The sequence below is a fragment of the Nerophis lumbriciformis genome, linkage group LG04 (genome assembly GCF_033978685.3).
Source record: "Nerophis lumbriciformis linkage group LG04, RoL_Nlum_v2.1, whole genome shotgun sequence".
Classification (NCBI taxonomy): Eukaryota; Metazoa; Chordata; class Actinopteri; order Syngnathiformes; family Syngnathidae; genus Nerophis; species Nerophis lumbriciformis.
The window spans coordinates 47,147,250-47,163,939 of record NC_084551.2 but is presented as its reverse complement, the minus strand read 5'-3'; the positions used below and the strand labels follow the sequence as shown (position 1 = coordinate 47,163,939).

At 40.3% G+C, this 16,690-nt stretch overlaps 1 protein-coding gene across 2 annotated transcripts in view; it reads left to right on the top strand.

Moving 5' to 3' along the window:
* The first annotated feature begins 2,697 nt into the window (after nt 1-2,697).
* The window catches only part of septin7b (septin 7b), a 36,204-nt gene continuing 22,211 nt past the window's right edge, over nt 2,698-16,690 (top strand). For both annotated transcript variants that reach the window (XM_072913043.1, XM_061956445.2), the window contains exons 1-4: nt 2,698-2,803; nt 4,270-4,376; nt 9,103-9,203; nt 9,326-9,460. In XM_072913043.1, the coding sequence (XP_072769144.1) occupies nt 2,794-2,803; nt 4,270-4,376; nt 9,103-9,203; nt 9,326-9,460 (353 nt within the window). In that variant the 5' untranslated portion in view covers nt 2,698-2,793. The remainder of the gene's footprint in view (nt 2,804-4,269; nt 4,377-9,102; nt 9,204-9,325; nt 9,461-16,690) is intronic.

The window sequence follows — 16,690 nt, the reverse complement described above, 5'->3', positions numbered from 1 at the left end:
ATTCAGTCAACTGCCGCAAATGATAGAAAAGTGTATTACAACTAGGGATGTCCCGATCCAGGTTTTTGCACTTCCGATCCGATACCGATATTGTTTTTGCATTTCCAATCCGATACCGATACTGACCGATACTGGCCTATCCGAGCATGTATTAAAGTTTAAAGTTATTTAGCCTACTTAGTTGTCAGAATCATGTTGAAAATGGTTTTAGTACTCTTGATAACAACGAGCCAGCTGAATTAGGGGAGTTTGAATAATACACAATGGTTGGTAACAAGAAACTGACCTGTTTATTCAAGGATAAACACAAAATAGACAAAATTATACATGACAAACAGAAATGGCATCATTGAACTAGGGCTGGGCGATATGGCATTTTTTTAATATTGCGATATTTTAAGGCCATATTGCGATACACAATATATATCTCGATATTTTGCCTTAGCCTTGAATGAACACTTGATGCATATAATCACAGCAGTATGATGATTCTATGTGTTTGGATTGATTGATTGAGACTTTTATTAGTAGGTTGCACAGTGAAGTACATATTCCATACAATTGACCACTAAGTGGTAACACCCGAATAAGGTTTTCAACTTGTTTAAGTCGGGGTCCACTTAAATTGATTCATGATACAGATATATACTATACTACTATCTATTCGGGGTGTGGAGGGGGGTAGGTTTGGTTGTTATAAATGATAAATGGGTTGTACTTGTATAGCGCTTTTCTACCTTCAAGGTACTCAAAGCGCTTTGACACTACTTCCACATTTACCCATTCACACACACATTCACACACTGATGGAGGGAGCTGCCATGCAAGGCGCTAACCAGCACCCATCAGGAGCAAGGGTGAAGTGTCTTGCTCAGGACACAACGGACATGACGAGGTTGGTACTAGGTGGGGATTGAACCAGGGACCCTCGGGTCGCGCACGGCCACTCTTCCACTGCGCCACGCCGTCCCTTCATCAGTCATCAACAATTGAGAACAGAGAAATGGATATTGAAACAGTGTAGGTCTGACTTGGTAGGATATGTACAGCAAGTAATGGACATAGAGAGAGAGAGATCAGAAGGCATAAGAAAAGTATCTACATTTGATTGTTTTGATGACTTTACATTATAGACACAGTAGTTTTTATTCCTTCAGTTTAAGAGCATGATGTAGACAAAAGCTCTGAGTCTGTCTGCATAAAGCCAATTGTTTTTAAAGTAAATTATTGCATATTCTAATGTGTGGCACTTTTCAATTATTGCATATTGTTCAAATGTGTGGCACTTAGAGGCAAGAATGTCTAAAGTAACATGTCTTCCTTCACTTGTTGTTTTTGCAGTTCTGTGTATTTATATGTACAAAATATAAACATCACAATTTTGGAGGGATAAATCACAATTACCGTATTATTCGGAGTATAAGTCGCCCCGGAGTATAAGTCGCACCGGCCAAAAAGGCATAATAAAGAAGGGAAAAACATATATAAATCGCACTGGAGTATAAGTCCAATTTTTGGGGGAAATTTATTTGATCACTACTATGTTAGATCCACCAAGGACTGTTCTTTCACAATATTATGTCACTCGACATCCATTGCTTTCGGTCTCCCCTAGAGAGGGGGGGTTACCCACATATGCAGTCCTCTCCAAGGTTTCTCATAGTCATTCACATCGACGTCCCTTATGTGGGCTCTGTAACGAGGATGTCGTTTGAGACTTTTGTGATTTAGGGCTATATGAATAAACATTAATTGATTGATTGATTGATTGATAAAACCCAACACCAAGAATAGACATTTGAAAGGCAATTTAAAATAAATAAAGAATAGTGAACAACAAGTGTACGTTATATGAGGCATAAATAACCAACTGAGAACGTGCCTGGTATGTTAATGTAACATATTATGGTAAGAGTCATTCAAATAACTATAACATATAGAACATGCTATACGTTTACCAAACAATCTGTCACGCCTAATCGCTAAATCCGATGAAATCTTATACGTTGAGTCTCTTACGTGAATGAGCTAAATAATATTATTTGATATTTTACGGTAATGTGTTAATAATTTCACACATAAGTAGCTCCTGAGTATGAGTCGCACCCCCGGCCAAACTATGAAAAAAACTGGGACTTATAGTCCGAAAAATACGGTAGGTTTTTTTCTCAACTTCGTGCAGCTCTATGAGAAACCGATCATTTTTGGCAGCCCTCTATGGGGTGTTTGGCCCTATGGTTTAGAATTACTGCTCTTTGTGTCAAACGTGGCCAATAAAACTGATTCTGATTCTGATATGACTGAAGTGCTCATGGGATTTTTAGAATTTACTGCAAAAATGCTACTCTCTTCCAAATTTTAAATTCAACCCGAAGGCCGCCGGTCTGATGTCAAATCGGCCTGCAAGCCACAGATGAGTAACCCTCCTTTAGATGCTCACTGAACTAAGATGTCACAAGATGGCCTTGCCGAATTTAATGGAGTCTTAAAAATGTAGGTCAGTTACTGTACTGTTTGTCTCCAAATGTTCATACAGTAGCTTGAAACAAGTTGGTGAATGCAGAGGTGTGTCGTCACTCTCAAATAACGGATATAGGTAGTGTATGGATGAGGTTTCAGTGGAGGCTACGCTAGCTAAAAAAGCTATGTTAAAAAGCGATTGATTAATGCCTGAAATTGCTCTTCATGTTTGTCTTGCAGCAGCAAAAGAATCTGGAAGGATATGTTGGCTTTGCAAGCCTCCCCAACCAAGTGTACAGGAAGTCTGTCAAGAGGGGCTTTGAGTTCACCCTGATGGTCGTGGGTAAGAGTGCAAGCTTGCCCTTGTTGTTCTTTCAATTGTCTCATTGGGCCTTTTTTGCTCGGCATTTCTGCTTCTTCATTGTAGTGTGTTTTTGAGACAAGATGGTGTGTGTGTGTGTGGGTGTGTGTGTGTGTGGGGCCATGTTTATACACTGGGGACAAGCGCCCTGCTTTGTCACTGCTGAGTGAAAGATGCGGAAGCGGAGCACTGCTGACTTTTTGGAAAAGCAACATCGTCTTGTTGAACAGATCGTTTGTAGAAAAATGCAGATATTCTTTGGAGAAGAATGCAGCTTTTGAGCCAATATCCTCTCCGGCTCATCAGTTCCTTTTTTGGAGGGAAAATGTTTGTTCGGGTCAAAACCATTTCCTGTGCTGGGACCAATAGAATTTGCAGCAGCGAATCTCTAAGAATAGCTCCGCTCACGCTGCTCGCTCTGCACTTTTTGTTCACTGTAAAACATGTTGGTTAGCTTTTTTTGTCAGAATATCATTAATGAATCAGAGATAAGATGCTGATTTTTGCTCTCATATCTATTTATAAACCAGCTAAATGGTGACAAACTCACGTGTCCCAGAAAAAAAGCCCAGTGTGGAACAAATACTGTCACTTTGGGCGTCATTGCAGATTATATTGAGCCAACATGGAAAAGGTTTTTGAGGCTCATTTTTGTTGCCACACACACACACACACCATTTATGAGTGTTGAGTTTGTCTTGGCTGTGCTTCACAATGAGCCCACATGTCCTTGCTGTGCAGAGTAGGACGTCACCATCGAGGTGTGAGCTAGGAAGGCAGGAAGAGTGCCAGAGGAAAGGAAGGAAGGAGATGGGCCTGTTACCAGTGCGTGTCCAGGTGTCATGCGCTACAGGCCCATCATTGCTTCTCATTGTGATGTTGTGGCAGGAGAATTTGGCCAAGCTTTGTTCGTAACAAATTCCCCCCATTTCGCCTGGTTGTTTGTGAGAGTGGCGTCTCATTAAACGCTGGCAGGCAGGACCAGTGTTCATGTGAGCTCATGATCCTTTTGGATGGTGTCCACACTGGACTTACCAAGCTCGATGTGCCTTCAAAGTAACACAATGACACGCTCTGTTTGTTGTCTTGTACATGGATGCATGCTTTGTTCATTTGCATATACCGTGGAACCTCCATGGTCAATACAATCCATTCCAGGTCGCTGGTTGACCTCTGATCTGTTTTTCCATAGTAAATAAATCAATTGTATTGATCTGTTCAAGGTCAGTCATCATCCTGAAAACATTATGTACTGTAAAGGCAATGTTTTTAGGTATATTTTAGATTGTGTAAAATGGAGTTAATAAGCTGATACATCTTACATTTGTTTCTTCAGGCACATTTAACTTTGGTGGTTTCACAATGTTTTATTTATTTAAGTGATAGTTACCTCTTAAGTAACGTTTCCTAACATTGCTGCCCGTGCTCTCATGTTGCTCTTCCACTAGGTGAGTCGGGTTTGGGAAAATCCACGCTGATCAACTCGCTCTTCCTCACCGACCTGTACTCAGCAGAGTATCCAGGACCTTCACATCGAATCAAGAAGACAGTCCAGGTACATTCTAATAGAGCACTGGTAACATCTCCGAAAAAACTTTGCTCTCCAAGTACCACCATAATGACGAACATTTAAATACAGTAGCGGAGTATGCCTAAGTAGTATTTAAAAACAAGGCATAGGTTTTATTTAACAAGCATATTTAATACTTATGGCCACTGTAACATTTCACACAGTTTGAACGGTAACACTGTTTGAATATAGGAAAATAAAACGCTGTGCTCTATTTAAATGATTCTTTGGTGTACCACTAGATGGAGCCCACGTACCAATAGTGGTGTACGTACCACAGTTTTGAGAATGACCGTAATAGAGAATGTGGTGCATTTTCTGTGACCATCTTTGCCCTTTCGGTGCAATACTTTGAAAGTAAAGATGCCAGAACATTATTTTGGTACCCCTCATTAGGGATGTTTTGATCAAGGTTTTATGCTGCCGATTCCGATCTTAATCATCCATGAGTAAGATCGTCCGACATCAATACCGACATCGATCACTTGTATTAGAGATTGAGCGATAAGTTTTTTCAAAGCAGATACCAATTATTAGTAGTCAAGAAGGCAGATAATTTATATTTGGAGCAGATATTCAGGCTTGGGCGATATATCAATTTTATCAAATTAAATTTTTTTGTTTTTCTCCGCTTTCATAGCTTCCAACCTCCTCCTCATTTCCTTACCGGAGATTCACACAACTAGCAAAACATGGCTAATTCTAACTAGAGTGAGAAGTTGATTCCCAAGAAAAGAAAAGCGCTGTCGGTGGTTTCGATTTGCGGCAAAAGGTGTGAAACAAATGACTGCACGCTGCGAAGTTTGTTTAAAACGGCAGCAGCACAACAAACTTATTCCTGCATCTAGAACCGAGGCCTCCAGTCGAGTGCGGGAATTGCAACTTTTTACAACATCAGGGGATTTCACAAACACCTTCATTACGTGTGTCTAAGACGGTGGGTCACAAGAGCATCAACTTTTGCATTTTTAAATATGGGAAATCTCCAAGCGATAATAATCTGTTGATCTCTAATTTGTATTAACTGTACATTTTTCTATGTATTTGTGGTGAGTGTTATTGACAACACAATATTTAAACTAGTTTCTTATTCTTTTTATTACATAAAATTATTTCAGCAAAACAAAGCCAATAGTACACAACTAAACAAATGTAAAAACTCCTTTCTACGTGAAAATACTTAATGTTATTGCACTCTTCTTTGCACTTAAAAATACTTTTTTGTAGTAATAATTACATTAAGTGTGTTTCTTATTTACATTCCTGCCACATTGGCTTTGTTTTTATTTTTTTATTTTACATTTTATCTTATTTTTTTATTTTTGACAATACCACAACAGTCAGTTCCTTGGCTTAAATATCGTGTTGATATCAAAACAGTGAGATTTTGATATTGTTATAGCCCAGGGGTCGGCAACCTTTACCACTCAAAGAGCCATTTTGACCCGTTTCACAAATTAAAGAAAACAATGGGAGCCACAAAACTCTTTTGAAATTTAAAATGAAATAACACTGCATATAAAGTTTTTTTTTGCTTTGTGCCATGTATAAACAAACTATTATGGGTTGCATTTATGAAATCAATGAACGACTGCAGAGAAAATGAAATAAAATTTCTGCATGCAACAAAACGTTTTTAACTCCGAAAAAGACGTCGGGTTGAAGGTTAAGTAAAATACTTAATGTCTATTTAAGTCCTCCTTGTAGTAATGAAAAAACAAAAGGATGAGCTTAAATTATCCACTGGCAGAGAACCAAAAATGCTGTCCTCTCTCTCTGTGCCATCATCCTTTTACTGGAGCCGTGCAGTCAGCTGCCAACCTGAATAATAAAATGTCTATTTCACTGAACAATTAAAAAATGTGAATATATGCAAAATTAAAGGAAATTAAAATATTTATCATACTTGGTCAATGTGATTTCTGCTCCTGAACCGCAGCGCACAGCGTCTCCACATCAGGGCTGTATGACGTCACCTTTATCTTCACACAGGATTGTAAGCTCTCATCTGTGAGGCGTGTGCGATGTTTGTTTTTAATAAAGTTTATGTTGGAGAACACCTGCTCACATACATATGTGGACCCAAAGATCGACAGGACTACAAGAAGGCCTGCAGACTACTCCCTTTTTCATGTTCACATAAAAGTCGGGGATAGCGTTCCAAGTTTCGAACACAAGTTTGTCTGGTTTGGGGAGGTTTTCAATATCTCACCATTTGTGATTCTGAGCAAGAACGGCCTTCTGGCGTGAAACATCTTCAAGGTCCGCTGTCAGGCGCTTTAACTTGGACACCCACATGTCTTTGTCGGCTATGTCAGCCAGTTCCATCTCATGATCAGTTGGACACGTAGAAAGAGAGAGAGAGAGCGAGAGAGCATAAAGCTTGTGTCGGCTTACGGTACAGAAGACTATATCCCTGCGCCTGATGGCAGGTTGAGCAGGCTTATGAGCTCCCTCATTACAGGCAGGTGCGCCGATTGCCGGTGAATGATTGCAGCTGGCGGCTGCTGCAGGACGGAGACGTGTGCGGCTGTGGGCGTGTCCCGGGGTTTGACAAGCAGAGCGCAAGAATGAGGGCGCATTCCAATGCACCCTGGCCGTGACCAGCTGAGCCGCATCAGAGTGATCAAAGAGCCGCATGCGGCTCCGGAGCCGCGGGTTGCCAACCCCTGTTATAGCCCAAATATCTACCACTTATTTTAATTATTTCTTTTTTGACCTCAAAGTCTTCCTTTGTCCAGGGAATTATTCCCTGAGTTTGTAAACGTGAACAAAAATAACACCAACATTATTTTTGATAAATGAAAATGTTGACCGAATCACTCTAGTATCGATCATATACTGCTACTACCCTTGGTATTAACACTACTGATTCATTAATCCATCTGCCTTCTCCTTACATGTCGTGTGCAATTGGCTTAGCCAACTCACAAACATGGCACAGTTGCTGTTACGTTATCCTCTTTCTTGACTCTCATTAATCTACTTGTTAATTTCCTGTTAGAAACTGCTTACTTTCTGCTGTAACATGTTTCCATCTTCTTAAAGTTTGCTAAACACTTATTTCTTCGTGTTGCTTCAAGCTAGCTTAGCGGCTATCTTAGCTACTACCATGCCTGCTTCTGGCTTGCTCTCGGCATGTAACACGTTTTGTCTTGTCCTCCAGTTATAAATACCGTAATTTCCGGACTATAAGGCGCACCAGCTAAATTTAGGGGAAAATACAGATTGCTCCATATATAAGCCGCACCCGACTATAAGCCGCAGGCGTTTTGATGTGTAATTACCGTAGTATATAGGGGTTCCTGCTACCACGGAGGGGATTGTCGGGACAGAGATGACTGTTTGGGAACGCAAAGCGTCCCATTTATTAACAATAAATCTTTCAATCATTCAATCAAACTTTCACATCTTTGACATGGCGAACAGCATTCGTGCAGAGTACAAATAATACAACGGTGCAAAGTAATACAAAGTGCTCGTCTGTAACACGGCAGTAAAAGTGCAGTCCCGCGGCCGTTTACGTTATCAAAATAACCAGCCTACTACCGGTATATGAAAAGTCAGTCTTTAATCATTGTGTCATCGTCTTCCTCCTGCCTACTAAAACCACCGAAATCCTCTTCGTCGGTGTCGGAGAAGAACAGGTCCAAAATGGCGTCGTCAGCCACTCTCTCTCCTTTGTTCTCGCTCTCAAAACCTTCCTCTTCGTCAGTGGAATCAACGGCTCCGGCTTCGTCAGCCGTTACGCCGTCCTCTTCATCATCATCATATGCACTTCTCCGTTTGTTTTCCATATTGAGGGTGTTTGCATGAACACTTCCTTCGCGCAAACTGTCGCTGACGCTCTCCTACTCTTTGTTTTGCTCTCGTTACCTGGCGCCAGATGTCTGCCTCGGTCTCGCGCATCCTCGGTAGTGCGCGCCCCTGGTTACCGTAAGCCGTAGAAAAGCCGCACCGTTGTATAAGCCGCAGGGACCGGAACGAGGGAAAAAAGTAGCGGCTTATAGTCCGGAAATTACGGTATATGAGATAATTATAATACGAAATGTAGTTTATTTTTGATGCAATGCGGTTATGATTATTAACTTTGGGATGAAGCTCCGCACTGCGTATGGAGATACACAATTAGCTGCTAGCTTGTCAGCCAGCGGACTTCAAATAAATCATGTCAGCCAGAGGGGATTGATGTTTGTGGTCGGCATTGAAAATAATTATTAATCAGCAATGGTTAACTCGTACTTTTTCACGAAAATCAAGCAATACTGATCGGTAGTCTATCGATCGGCACATTCTTACCTTCACATCTTTTCAAAATAAGTGATAACGAGTATATTCCCGCTCATGTTCATTGCCAGCTGCAGCTTTACTTGATGTCGCAGTAATTACACAAGTTGTATGGACTCCTGTTGAGAACCCCACAAGTGCGACACTTTGTCTGGCTCATGAGTGACAACATTGCTGTCTCCTGATGTTTGTGTGTTCTACCAGTTCCTCAACATAGTTCTCTAAAAGCACAGTGTGAGTATGACCTGTTTGGACATGTTGCTGGCGTCACGTCTACGTGTGACGTGTTAGTTAGCACCGCTAATGGTTTTATTTCCTTCTTTCGCATGGGTTCTATTTTGATTTGAATGTTCTGGGTTCAGAGACCCTCTTTCTACCAAATAATGAATCTCAACTTGCCCTTCAATGCTCTGCCTTGTCTCAGGTGGAGCAGTCGAAAGTGCTCATAAAGGAAGGCGGCGTGCAGCTGTTGCTCACAATTGTTGACACTCCAGGCTTTGGTGATGCTGTCGACAACAGCAACTGGTAAGATTTTACACCACTTCAGTTCGACACTCCTAACATTTCTTCATCTTTCATCCATAATATAGATAATAATTTGAATGCGTGCTGTGGAGATTTGTTTCTTGACAAGTGTGTGTGTGCAGCTGGCAGCCCGTCATCGACCACATCGACAGCAAGTTTGAGGACTACCTGAACTCTGAATCACGGGTGAACAGACGACAGATGCCCGACAGCCGAATCCACTGCTGCCTCTACTTCATCGCACCCTCAGGACACGGGTGAGTTTGGCAAACCACCAGCATTGAACACTCACTAGTCACAGTATTTGGTACACCTCCTCCATATACTTCTGACAGTGTCAATCAAAGCTGAGAAGTATTATCTTTGCAAAGGTAAATGTATTTTTTAAGTACCAGTAGGAGTGGAAAAACAAATGTACTTTATATGCTTATTTGTGTCATTGTATCTGTTAAACCATAACCAATTGTAATTACAATCCGCAAAGTATGTTAAATAAACATCTAAACATCACAAAATGCCACAAATTCAGTCAGCCATTTTGAATATCTTCAGTAATGTCCGTAGATTGACGTCACTGGAGTAACACCTCTGCACTCTGACCATAGGATCCGATCAGTCATACTGGAAATACACAACAATTAGAGATAGATGTGCTGTTTATCATTCACAATCCATATTAAAGACAATAACTTTTTTTTAATTGCATTCTAAGTGGTAAATAAATAAATACATAAATAGTCCATCAATTGGGGCTCTCTATTCCACTCACAAAACCCTTTAAATAACCATTCAAAACCCGCCAACAGTAGTCTATTTATATATATGGTGACCTGAACATAAACTAAATATTACCAATGTTGTTATTATAAGCGCTAACGCAGACAAAGTATTTTTTTAGCAGCGGATTAATAACAGAGTAGCCCTCTGCAGCTTTTACTGTGAGCTGGCCGTGATGTCCTGCTGCTCCCGCATCATCGCATCTCGACTTGTCAAAGTTATTCTAGATTATAAATCATGCCTCTGCACCGGATATTAGGAAGATTTAGCCATTAATCTAGAAATTGTTCATCTTTGACATTCAATGTATACACGAAGATGAACACAAACACACACAACTGAAGACAGTGTCTGCAAGGAGCCTTTGTCTTGTTAACCTTTCGTGTGCATCATGATTAATTCTTCATGTAAACTGGGAGATATGGACATCCTATCAGTCGTCATCGAAGTAAGAGCAGACATCGTACAGTAAGCTATCGTTTTAGGTTTGTAGTTTATATTTCTTGTTCGTCACTTGGCAATACTGCAACATGATGCTTAGATGGATCTGTTCAGCAGAGCTTCTAAAACATGTAGCTCATTTTCCTTATATTCAGGATCAACTATAAGTTTCTGGATCATAATTTTTCCCAAAGTAAAGTCTGCATGATTTGCATTGTTTGTGATGAAGGGATCTGAGCTTCCTACCTCTTCGTCACACGATGACGTGTCTGGCTAGCTCATTATCTCTCAAAATGGCTCTGGAATCTCGATGAGATTCACTATTTTGATAATATTGAACTACTTGCAAACTTGGTAAGTCTTTCAGTGTCATAAATCAGATATATAATATAATAGCGTAAATATAGAGGCAACTTGTTTTTCCACTCTACTGGTACTTTAATATTACATTGTTTATATGTTTAGCCAGTTTTGTGCCACCAAAAGTGTGGCAGTAAATTTGTGCAGCATGGTTTCCTAAGACTACTGCACCCTCCAGGCTTGGTTGTAAATTATAATGTTTGACTGAGTCAGCTGTCTTGTAAAAAAAAAAAAAAAAAAATGTTGGCGGATGTTGACAAAATGGACTGCAGCTGATTAAGACCAACAAGTGTTTGCTGCTTCCTTTAATAGGTATTTTACAGTCCTGAAATGAAGCAATTGCTTTGGTATTTATATTTGAACCGGAAAAATCTGTCACATAGTCGAATCAAAGCTGTCAACTTTTCCGGATTCTGCTGAAGATTGCTGGAAATTGCCCTTGTCTACCGACATTCCAACTGAAGTTAAAGTCTTCTGGACTGTGATGTTTTTGTGTGAATTATACACAGTAGACGATGAAATGATGACTTCAACAATCTCTTTATTAATGGGGAACTGCACTTTTTTTTTTTTAATTTTGCCTATCATTTACAATCCCTATATAAGACAAGGACTCATGTTTTTCTTTTTATATGCATTCTCGTAAATAAACGTTAGCAAAAGTCAGCTAACAATGAAGTTGTTCTATTCCACCTATGAAGCACTCTAAAAAAAACCCAACTCCAAATCAACGTTTTATATGAAGCATCTGAAATGTCTGCATTTTGAACATACATTTTTGCGTCAAAATATCACTTCCGCCTTTTTTCTAACAAAATATTGTAGCGTGTAAGGACGGGAGTCGAAGGAGGGTCAAAAGATGGAGCTAATTGTTTTAATGACATTCCGACTTTGTATTCCTATCAGCAATTGAGCAGTATCTATACAGCCGTGGCTTCTCAGCGCAACAACAGAAAACATCGGAAATGTGTCCTGTTAAAAAAAACGTCCGACCGTAACTCTCTAACATTAACAAAAGTGGGTGAATTATTTAAATCAACTACAATATAAAAAAAATACGATCCAAACAAAATTTGTTGAATGCTCGCCTCAGTCGCAGGTACTCGCTGTTCCTCTTGCCTAAACGCTGCACCAAATTGCAGGACATGGCGCCGAAACAAGCTCGCTAGTTAGCATAGATAGCATCATCTCGCTAGCTTACTTGTTGTCGCCTGCGTTCGCTCTCTGAGCCACAACATTAATAGTTTTCTACTTCACTGCTAATCATATTTGGATAATTACAATCCGAACACTGTTAGTTCCGAACCAGTTGTAGTTCTAGAGCAGGGGTTGCCAACCTGTCGATCACGATCGACCAGTCATTTTTTAAGACCCTACCGGTCGATCGCGATCGACCAGTCAATCTTTAAGACCCTACCGGTCGATTGCGATCGACCAGTCAATCTTTAAGACCCTACCGGTCGATCGAGAAAATATTGGGAAAATAATGTATTACCGTAATACAGACCTGGGCATTCTGCGGCCCGCAGGCCACATCCGGCCCTTTGTGCGTCCCTGTCCGGCCCGCGTGAGGCCAATCATAAATTACAAAATAAATTTTAAAAAGTATCTATGTCGAGTGTGCAATACAACTGTGCTGCTTTTGTTTTGAAAAGCGTTATTTGTATTACTTCCGTGTGGACGTATGCGCGTGTGTGAATGTGAACAGCGGCAATCACAAATGACAAAATAAAGTTTAAAAAACATATATGTCGTGCGTGCAATACAACTGTGCTGCTTTTATTTTGAAAAGTATTATTTATGGGCGTATGTCCGAGTGTAACCTGTGAGTGAAGGTGCACAGCAACAAGTGATGAGACGCTAAAAAGAGAAAAGTTGATGACGATTGCCGTGTTTCCAACAAGACATGGACTGCCAAGTATTTCTTTACATAAATTAAAGGTAAAGCCGTGTGCTCAATGTGTGGTACAAAGGTTGCTGTGTTTAAAGAATATAATTTGAATCACCACTACACGACGAAGCACGAGGAAAAATACCGGAATCTGTCTGATGACGCGCGCGCAAGGGAGGCTGATGCGTTGATGGTAAAACTGCAAACCCAACAAGGACTTTTTGCCAAATTTCACACCCCCAGAGATGCAGCTGTATGGACAAGTTTCGTCATTTCTCACAAAATCGCCAGAATAAGTAAGGCGTTTTCTGACGGAGAGTTTATTAAGGAGTGCTTATTAGACTCTGTTGCGCTGATATGCCCAGAGACTTTGACTGTTTTTCGCTGGCTTTGGATGAGAGCTACGATGTACGTAACACCGCCCAGCTGCTCATCTTCTTACGTGGGATAACTGCCGACTTTCAAATCACGGAGGAGCTAGCAGCAATGCAGTCAATTAAAGAGACAACCACAGGTAATGACTTGTTCACATAGGTAAATGCGTGTTTGGACATGTTAGGACTGAAATGGGACAAGCTGGCAGGTGTGACAATCCAATCCAATCCACTTTATTTATATAGCACATTGAAACAACAAAATGTTTCCAAAGTGCTGCACAACAATATTGAAAACAATATTAAAATATTATCCTTAGCTCCACCAATGACTGAATAAAAACAAAAAACAATTACATATAAAATAAATATGATTAGAAATGATTTTTAACAACAGATGGTTGTCCAAATCTGACAGGGAAAAATGTTGGATAATGCAGGATAAAGTGACAGAAATTAACCCTGTGCAGAAATGGACATTTTTGCATTGTATTTATACATCAGGAAATGTTGTGTAAGATAGTGTTAAAAACAAAACCATCAAAAGCAATCTGCTTTTGTATAAAGTTAAGTTAGGTTAAATGAAATTATTATTATTATTTTTATTATTATTATTTATCTTACGGTATATAAAAAATAATATTGAGCAAAATTTAATTGAAATATTGTCGGTGTGGCCCTCCAGCAGTGCTCAGGTTGCTTATGCGGCCCCCGGTAAAAATTAATTGCCCACCCCTATATTAATATGATAATAGTGACACCCCCACTCGTCAACAGGTACACGTTTTAACCCCTGAACATGCCCGCACGCCTCTCTTCTCTCTCTTCACCTTCACATCCAGGCGCTCTCGAACTCTCCTGAAGGAATCAATAAAGTACTATCTATCCACACCCCCTTAGCACTTCGCCCACTCGTCTCGCAAACGCACATGATGGCATGACATGCACAAACATAATGGAGCTGCAACAATGAATTAAGGCTGATTGTTGCAACACAGCGGTCATTTTCTAGCATCCAACATCAAACAACCAGCAGCAATCAACCGGCTTCCTCTCTCCAGCGTTGCGGTGTTCCTCTGGAAGATCTTCCACAAAATGTAAGGTTCTGTAAATGCGAGCGGCCCGTTCATTGGTCATAGACCCACAGTCGTCGTCATCGCTCGACAGCAACCATGAATATTCCAAAGTAGGGATTTTGTGTTGATTTTTTTTGTACAAAAGTAAACACTGATATCTCCCAGTTTATCCCCTTTTTATCACAAAGAAAAAACCCGCCACGTGAACAGCTGATTTTACTACCTCTGGTGCTGAGTAAGCCGACTTGCGTCTCATGTGACCATAGGATGAACAATGTACGACATTACTAGGACTATGGTGGCCATAAACCGTTTCTACAACAGGGGTGCCCAAAGTGAGCCACAGTTGCCATTTGTGGCCCGTGACTCATTTGCTCTTGGCACATTACAAAAAAACACCAGCAAAAATGGGGAAAACGGCAAGAAGCACAATGAGAAAAACACACACACACATACATACATACATACATACATACATATATGTAGGCGTAGATCTTGCTTTGATTTTTGGCTGAGACCAGGGTTCCGAGCCCAAGATCAAAAATCATATGAGATGTACAAAGGTGTTTATCTTTAAAATCAACACACATCTACACGCCTAGGAAAGCTCATGAATTGTATTTGCAAATCACCTGTGTGTGTTATAACTAACTTAACCACTCAGATTCTGTTAAAGGGGTCATACTATGATTTTTATCTACATTTTAAATGGGGTCTACATAACATGCATTCGTGGTTTCTTTGGTCAAGATGCATAGATGATGTTTTACAGGCCATCTTCAAGCCGCTATCTGACCGTCTCTTCAGGATGCAACGTTTTGTGGCTGGTTTTATATATGTGTCTCCACTTCGACCGTGTCAGCCACGTTGTACTTTTTAGCTCTTCCATATGGAGTCTCCTTAAAGACATGAGTTTGACCTATATGCTACTTTATATTAGTAATGGCAACAGCGGATTGTGCATGTGCACGTACGAGCCAGTCTGCCCACAACAAAAAGGATAGCGAAAAACAAGGAACTAATAGTATTGACTAAAATCGTCGGACTAAAATAGCGGAGTTGCGCAAAGCTCTTCTGGTAAAACATTACCATATATGGAGATATCCGCTGATGCCACCAATTGGAAAAATTTGACAAGTTAAGCAAATTCCAAACGTTAGTTTGGAGGATGTTTCAAGGAAGGCAATATTGTTTTATAAATATCTCTGCCATGCCTCCATGGTTTGATTTCACATTTTCGGGACTTATACACTAATACACAAAACAAGTACCAATAGGTAAGAAAAGTTGATTTTGTAAATAGACAAATTTAAAAAATCAGCTGTTCACCTCGCGTTTTTTTTTCATTGTGATAAAAATGGGATAAACGGGGAGATCCTTCTTTACCGGTCGTCTTGTTATATCATATATTACTACCTTTGCACATGTCAGTTTGTAAATAGGTCCCCTTTAAATAAGATTCAAAAGCAGAGATAATGTTGTATATTCTTAGGAAATATATCTGAAATCTCGGTTTTACTTGTTGGCAGCTCTAGAGTCTGTATGCCTTCAGTCTAGATCAGTGGTTCTTAACCTGGGTTCGATCGAACCCTAGGGGTTCGGTGAGTCGGGCTCAGGGGTTCGGCGGAGGTCAAGACACACCCGACTCATCGTGTAAATAAAACTTCTCCCTATCCGCGTTTTACGGATACGGCAACAGCAGAAGTCACACTGATTTGCAGGCGTGTAATTTGTTGTGAGTTTATGCACTGTGTTGGTTTTGTTCTTTGAACAAGGTGATGTTCATGCACGGTTCATTTTGTGCACCAGGGACGGCGTGGCGCGCTGGAAGAGTGGCCGTGCGCGACCCGAGGGTCCCTGGTTCAATCCCCACCTAGTACCAACCTCGTCATGTCCGTTGTGTCCTGAGCAAGACACTTCACCCTTGCTCCTGATGGGTGCTGGTAGCGCCTTGCATGGCAGCTCCCTCCATCAGTGTGTGAATGTGTGTGTGAATGGGTAAATGTGGAAGTAGTGTCAAAAGCGCTTTGAGTACCGGTACCTTGAAGGTAGAAAAGCGCTATACAAGTACAACCCATTTATCATCTATCATTATTTACCAGTAAAAAAACATGGGAACATATTCACCATTAATTAGTTGCTTATTAACATGCAAATTAGTAACATATTGGCTCTTAACTAGTCATTATTAAGTACCGTATTTTTCGGACTATATGTCGCAGTTTTTTTCATAGTTTGGCCGGTGGTGCGACTTATACTCAGGAGTGACTTATGTGTGAAATTATTAACACATTACCGTAAAATATCAAACAATATTATTTAGCTCATTCACGTAAGAGACTAGACGTATAAGATTTCATGGGATTTAGCGATTAGGAGTGACAGATTGTTTGGTAAACGTATAGCATGTTCTATATGTTATAGTTATTTGAATTACTCTTACCATGATATGTTACGTTAACATACCAGGCAGGTTCTCAGTTGGTTATTTATGCCTCATATAACGTACACTTATTCAGCCTGTTCACTATTTATTTATTTTAAATTGCCTTTCAAATGTCTATTCTT